The sequence below is a fragment of the Berghia stephanieae genome, chromosome 3, assembly GCF_034508935.2.
Source record: "Berghia stephanieae isolate SIO BIC M18660-M18661 chromosome 3, UCSD_Bste_1.3, whole genome shotgun sequence".
NCBI classification, from domain to species: domain Eukaryota; kingdom Metazoa; phylum Mollusca; class Gastropoda; order Nudibranchia; family Aeolidiidae; genus Berghia; species Berghia stephanieae.
The window spans coordinates 49,425,697-49,433,196 of record NC_088362.1 but is presented as its reverse complement, the minus strand read 5'-3'; the positions used below and the strand labels follow the sequence as shown (position 1 = coordinate 49,433,196).

At 38.3% G+C, this 7,500-nt stretch overlaps 1 protein-coding gene across 2 annotated transcripts in view; it reads left to right on the top strand.

Annotated features, from left to right (window-relative positions):
• Positions 1–995: 995 nt before the first annotated feature.
• LOC144967909 (mitochondrial sodium/calcium exchanger protein-like) overlaps positions 996–7,500 on the top strand; it is a 29,483-nt gene continuing 22,978 nt past the window's right edge. For both annotated transcript variants that reach the window (XM_078905671.1, XM_078905670.1), the window contains exons 1-3: positions 996–1,180; positions 2,376–2,416; positions 6,758–6,910. In XM_078905671.1, the coding sequence (XP_078761797.1) occupies positions 2,396–2,416; positions 6,758–6,910 (174 nt within the window). In that variant the 5' untranslated portion in view covers positions 996–1,180; positions 2,376–2,395. The remainder of the gene's footprint in view (positions 1,181–2,375; positions 2,417–6,757; positions 6,911–7,500) is intronic.

Here is a 7,500-nt window from a genome sequence, read left to right as displayed (position 1 = left end):
GGACCAATAAAAAAATCGACTTGGACAAAAATCGACTTAAGCAACATCGACATATCCAGATTGCACTGTATAAGTATGCTCATGTGACCTAGGTTGCAATATTATAGGTTTTCAATTGTCAAAAATGTAAACAAGCCGTGCTCAAAATTCTAGATAAAGATGATGATGATGATGATGATGATGATGATGATGATGATGATGGTACGTGGGCGTTCGGTAAAACGCCATGTTTCATTTATCCGGTTTCGCTCGAAATAGAACATCAAAGGTTAAAGGTGAGCATGGGTCAAAGGTAAATTGACTTGTCAGTCAGCTTTGTGTTGTGTTTTCAGGATTGCCAGTTTGGCATTTTAAATGCCAGATTCCAAAAATCTGGCATTTTTGAAAACCGTTTGGCATTAGAAAAATCATTTGGCATTTGGCATTTTCATTTGGCATTTTCTTTTCTTGTATATTATACTTCAAATGACACCTTTTCTTAATTATTTCTAAACGCGTAAAAACAAATCTCTTCACATCGGAAAACTTTGCTATTAAAACTCACACCCTGAACTAGCCCTGCCTCCCTCAGATATTCACTCAAATTCAGCCCTCGACAAGTATCCTCGTAAGTTTTCTGGGAATCTCCTGCAAAACTCGTGTATATTGTCAATAATTATTTAACTGTTTACGTATTTACCTTTCATGTTAATGTATTTCTTTTTCATTCTTAAAATCCAACCGTGGTGTAGTGGTTTAGCACTCCACTTAGTAGTCCGTAGGTAAAAAATTACCCCAACAGGAAATTTAGTATAATTCAAAAAAAAAAAAAAAGAAAAGAAAAGAAAACACGCAAGCCACCAGGATATGATAGTAAATTGTCTTTCAAAAGTGAGTAGTTTTCTTAGTGGGGGTGGGAGTCAACAGACTTTGGCATTTTTTTGAGTGTTTTGGCATTTTTTGAGTCTTCCCCTGGCATTTTGTTGAAAAATAATCTGGCAACCCTGTGTGTTTTGTGTCAGTCAGTGTCGGTCGAATCGGTTGTGCCGCTAGTTGAAATCCACTGGGTGTTGTCAGGAATGAGCTCAATTCTTCTTCGCGAAGATGAAAGAATTGTGAAAACTTGAGGATTGTATTGTCACGATCTGATATTTTTCAATAATATAAATTGATGTTTATTATCTCGTTGAGATGACAAAATGTGAGTACCTTGCCTTACTTATCTCTAAGTTCCTCCTAGCCTAAGATAGCACTGACTTCGCTTTAATTTAATTTTATCTTGATATTCTTTTTTTTAAAAATATATATTATTTATATCAATATAAAGGATAGTGGAATGGGGGTGCGTTGTAGGCTAAAGTATAGTCACATACGTATGGAGTTTCGTAACAAATCAAAATCATTTATCAGCACATGGTGTCATAGTCATAGTCTCATGTCTTTGGCTTTGTCTTTATAATACTTTATTTACTCTCGTGTCTTAAAAAAGGATGTCGGATGTCTAATCATTCTCATTCACCACAAAGGGACGAATTGAGTTTTCACGACTTGTACAGTATTCACATGTAAACAACGAGCGCGAAGAATTTGCCCATTGCTAATTTTAAGGGTTGTCATCATCGGAGAGTAATGAATATTTAATTCCTAAATAGTCAGTCGTGAATTTATCCTGATTTCTACAGCGTTAAATAAACAAGAGTAATTGCTTCACAGTACAGGGGAGGAAGAGGTCAGTAAAAATATACCTGAATGCATCTTTGATCGACACCAGCCCCTTTGCTTGTGAAGCGAATGATCTACCAGTTGAGCTTTTGGCATTCAATGTGAATAATTCTTAGACTGTGGGCTTAGTCGTAATGGCATGAGAGTAAAAAAAAAAAGAAAGAAAATCAGCTAAAAAGTGTCAAAAGCGTTAAAGATTATTTTGAATATATTTGGGATAATTGTATCACCTTTCACCTCTTGAGCTATTTTTTATACAGTGCAATATCCACTAAAGTTGCTCCAAGCAGTTTACAAGGATCCCTAGCTAACAGCGACACATAACATGCTGGATGAGACATGGCGCCTCTGAGGCGATATTACAATTTTTCCCGACAGATACAACAGTGTTACTAGCCAGTTACTCACTTTAAACCTGAGTATGGTGAGAGAATGTGAGTAAAGAGCCTTTTCCAAGGACTCATCTATGAACCGTTCAGAGCAGGACTCGAATTCAGAAACTTCAGAATGGAAATCGAGTGTCATACCACAAGACCACATAGCCGCACTTCTAAGTCACTGGTAGTTGATTACCAGTTTGATGTATTGATTTGAAAAGGTTTTTGTGCCAAATGTAATTTATTTTTTTTATGACGTATCAACATAAATTAACTTTTTTTTCCTCCTGATTACAGATTAATTTGGTCAGTTGAAGATGTCAGACTCGGGGCCTGATGTAAGTTTGATTCTCATTGAATAATGGGATGTAAAAAAATGCGATGTATGTTTAAGGTGCATACTTTGCCTTCTATGCTATTGGGACACTCCCGAGGAGGGGAAAGGAAAGCATTAATTATAAATATGTCTTTTTATTTTATTTTTTTTATCATGGTATATGAGGGGTGTAGGGTATGGAGGGAGTGGTAGTACCTTTCGGTGAGAGACAGTCGCATCTTCGGATGGTCAGGATCCACTGGTCCACACCTGCATATCTAGCTCATGTCTGGCTCCTAGAAGCTGTAGTGCACGCAGCGGCCACACCCGGGACCGAGTCTCGACTGACCTGCGAAACGACATTGAGTGACTCGCATAGTAGGGTAGAATAGGTAATGTCTCACCTTCTAGTGCACAAAGTCTGGATATGGTTAGGTAAAAGTAGGCGTAGACAGCAAGTCTGTGGTAGACAAAGAGGCGCGTCTGAGACAAAATTAGATAGCGGCTACCACCGTGGAAAAGGGGGAAACCTTACCACGTATCATTCATAGTTAGTCATGGCTAGTCAGAGATATAGTGTTAGAGATGCTTGTGACGTTGGGCCCCCTGCAACTAAGTATCAAGCTGTAAATATGTACAGGGAAGAGGAATTAAGTAATGTCCAAAAGATGGCACCTTATGACGTTTCTGGTGGAAAGCCCTCGGGAAAGCCAGAGAGACTGATCTACCTACCTTGAAGACAAGAAATGTTCCTTTAAAAATTGGCACGTGGAATGTGAGAACACTTGCTCAAGCAGGAAAGCTCCATAATCTAATTATGGAGGCAGAGGCGATGAATATGGATATCCTTGGTGTCTCAGAGACAAGATGGAAAGACAATGGAATAATAAAAAGAGACAGCCACACTTTTATTTACTCCGGAAATACTCAGCACAACAGAGGCGTTGACATCTGATGAAAAACAAAATTGCTAAATCAGTAACTGGGTATTGGCCCGTGAATGACCGCATCTTAATGTGCAAAATCCAAGCTAAACCTTTTGATTTAGTGCTCCTACAAATTTATGCACCAACGAGTGATCACCCAGATGAGGAGGTCGAGGCACATTATGAAAATGTAAACAAGGCCCTCAAATGCATAAAATCAAGTGACATTGTTGTCGTAATGGGGGATTTCAATGCGAAAGTTGGAAACGCAGCAATCTCACCGTGCATGGGAAGTTGTGGTCTAGGAGAGTCCAACGAGAGAGGTGAACGTCTGGTCCAATTTTGCGAGTCCCACGACATGACCATAATAAACACCATATTCAAACAACCAAAGAGGCGCCTATATACTTGGAAGAGCCCAGGAGATATATACAGAAACCAAATAGATTATTTTCTCATCAAAACCAGATTCAAAAACTGTGTGACCCAATGTAAAACTTTCCCGGGTGCTGACATTGGATCGGACCATGTTCCCATCATGGTGAAAATAAAAGTTAAATTAAAAATCCCCAAACAGAAAAGGGACGAACACATAAAGTACGATCTAGCTGAACTTAGAAACGAGGAGCTAAGAGCGAAATATGCTGTAGAGTAGTAAAAATAGGTATTATTGTCTTATGGAAGAACAAGAAGACACAAATAAAGAAACAGAAGAAACGTATAAGAGTAGAATTGATAAACAATGGTCCTCTCTTAAAGGTGCAATAACAACTACAAACGAGAAAATGCTAAACAAAAAATCTAAAGAAGCAAAGAAAGAATGGATGACGAATGAGATTTTGAATCTTATGAGAGAACGGAAACATTCAAAGGGCACCCCTAGATACAATGAACTGGACAAATCAGTAAAGAAAAAGTGTATCCAAGCTAAAGAAGACTGGCTTGATGAAAAGTGCCACCGTATTGAGAAGCTATCACATGAGAGAAACCCTGGACCAATGTTTGCTGAAATCAAGAAATTCACATATAAAAACGCTCAATCTGGCGGTTGTATCAAAGATAAATCAGGTAGACTCCTCTTTGAGGTGGAAGAAATCGCCAATAGATGGAAAGAATAAGTGGAGGAGCTATTCAATGCGGACAGAGGTGACAACCATATACAGTCCTTTCTACGGGGACCCACAATCCTAAGATCAGAAGTAGAGAAAGCCCTATACTGCATGAAAACAGGGAAGGCAAATGGAATAGATGGGGTGTCAACAGAAATGCTGCAAGCACTGGGTGAATTTGGTGTTGATGTGATAACGGACCTTATGAATGAAATATACGAGTCAACGCACATCCCAGAAGACCTTCGCACTTCTATCTTCGTACTGCTACCCAAGAAAGCGGGTGCAATTGAGTGTTCGGACTACAGAACAATCAGTCTTATGTGCCATCTACTGAAACTCCTCCTGACAATAATCCTGAAAAGAATCTCGTCAAAAGTAGATCGTGAGATTTCAGAACAGCAAACTGGATTAAAAAAGAACAGTGGCACCAGGGAGGCAATTTTCGACTTAAAAATCCTGTCAGAAAAATACTTAGAGGTCCAAAAAGACATATATGCCTGTTTTATCGACTACTCAAAGGCATTTGATTCTGTTAGTCATCAGAAACTTATCCAGGACCTTGTGGCAATAGGTGTGGAAGAGAATGATGTGGCTCTAATCGCTAATCTGTACTGGCAGCAAAAGGCTCAGATAAAAGTGCAGGCAGATACAACAGATGCAATTGAAATCAAGAAAGGAGTGCGCCAGGGATGTGTTATGTCTCCTTGCTTGTTTAATTTATACACAGAGTCTATTTTTCGGCAAGTAGAAACAGCACAAGGGTTGAAGGTTGGTGGCCACAACATCAACAATCTACGTTACGCTGACGATACTGTCCTGTTGGCGGAAAGTAAGGAAGGCCTACAGAAGCTACTTTCAAAAGTGAACGAAGAGAGTAAAAAAAAGGGGCTGTTCATGAATGCGAAGAAGACAAAAACAATGGTGATAACAAAAAAGAAAGAGCCCATAGAAATAGATATAGAAATAGAAGAGTGTCCAGTGGAACAAGTAAAGGAGTTTACGTACTTGGGGCAGTTGGTAACATCCGATGCAAAGTCTGACAAAGAGATCAGGAGACGAATAATGCTGGCCAAAAATGCGTTCATGAAACTAAAGCCAATCCTCAACAACACAAATATCTCCACAGAACACGAATGAGATGCACCAAATGCTATGTGTGGTCCATTTTCTTTTATGGTTGTGAAACGTGGACACTAACCGCACAGACAGAACAACGTATTGAAGCTTTTGAGATGTGGACGTACAGGAGAATACTGAAAATACCTTGGACAGCAAGAAAAACAAACATCGAAGTCCTCGACCTAATGGGCCAAAAACAAAAAGAACTTCTTTTGACTGTGAAGCACAAAAAGCTGTCATATTTTGGACATATGCGAAGACATGATAGTCTCGAAAAAAGGATAATGGAGGGAAGAATTGAAGGAAAGAGAGGCAGAGGAAGACAAAGGAAATCCTGGACAGATGGCATCAAGGAAGCTACAGGACGGCGCATGGCAGACTGTAACGAGGCTGCAATGGACCGTGAAGGATGGAAGGCCATGACATCCGACCTCTGGAAAGAGATGGAACCCGGGAAGGAAGGAAGAAGATATCACTGAGATTATCGTGGACTGTAATTTCTTATAGTTTTCAGGTTGAAAAGGGCAATTAATTCCAGCCACGAAGCCTATGGAGTCTGTCTATCAGACTATAATGTGACTCTTTAAATAAGATGGGAGCTGTATTGCAGCATTCTAACTTTTTAGTCTTGTTTTAGACTTAGACGTGTATATATCTTGTCTCCTGTTGTTGGGCAGACAGTGTTGAACTAACTTGATTGTATGCGAGTCAGGTGCTCTTTTAAAAAATGAAATTTAAAAAATAGCTTTCATATTGCGCAATATCTATCAAATGCGCTCAAATCTCTTTGCAAGGAGCATCAAGAACCCTTAATGTAAAGATGAAGACATTTAGCATGTAATACACTATTATAACTTATTTCCAACAGGGACAGTGCTAGTACCTACCAGGTACTCATTTTACATCGGACAGAGTATGGTGAGAAAATGTGAATAAAAGCCTTTTTCAAGGAGTTAACTTTGCATTGCCCGTGGCGGAATTTGATCCCTTGATCTACAGGTCAGGAATGTAGTGTCATACTAACTGACCACAAAACCACACAAGCTCTACTGATTAAGCTTCTCGGTTTCTGAAACTGGCTAAAAACTGTGACATACTCTCATAATTCAAAAATCAATCCAAAACTTGTATATTGAGTTCATTAGCACATTTTATACTCTTTGGGGGTTTTTTTAAAGTGCTTTAAAATATGTTTATTCATTTCAGTGCAGTCATTTGCATTCCCTCAATGGATCTGATATTTGCGCTTTTGTGCGGAATGCATCTTCCTGTGATATTGACGAAGGCTTCATCAACTACACAATATTTTTGTACTGCACTTTGAGTTCCGTATCAATCGTAGTGGCCTGTATAATTTTGGTAAGCAATAATGAAACTATAAAATCTACTCGACTACAAAATTAGCTTAGATTGAAATTATGTACAAAAATAAGACTTTCTTTTTTACTCAATCCCTAGAGAATTACAGCATGCATTTTATAAAATTTCCTTAAGAAAAACACTCATTACATCATTCTGTCGTTAAAAAAAAAAATGCAACAACTTTTGTCTTGTTGTTAAGGAGAGGGTTAAGTTTCAATTTCATGGAAGAAATGTTTCAAGCCCTTTATCAGCTTTCATGATGCATTGATTTCGTGTGATATTGAAATGGTGCCTTAATAGATATATAGCATAAATAGTTGGCCTATCCCCCGTTTTCTGAGCACTTTAAAATATTTACTTTCCTTGGTGGATACTACATATTAACCTTCATTATCATCATCATCATCATCATCATCTATTGCTGTGATAAACGTTGTTGTTGTTGTCGTCCTCATCATCATCATCATCATTTTTTTTCATCATTATCAATTGTTGTGATAAACGTGTTCTCGTTGTTTTCATTACTTTCATAATTATTATCTTCATTTTTATTAATATTATAATATCTTTGTCATTTTTTTTCATCA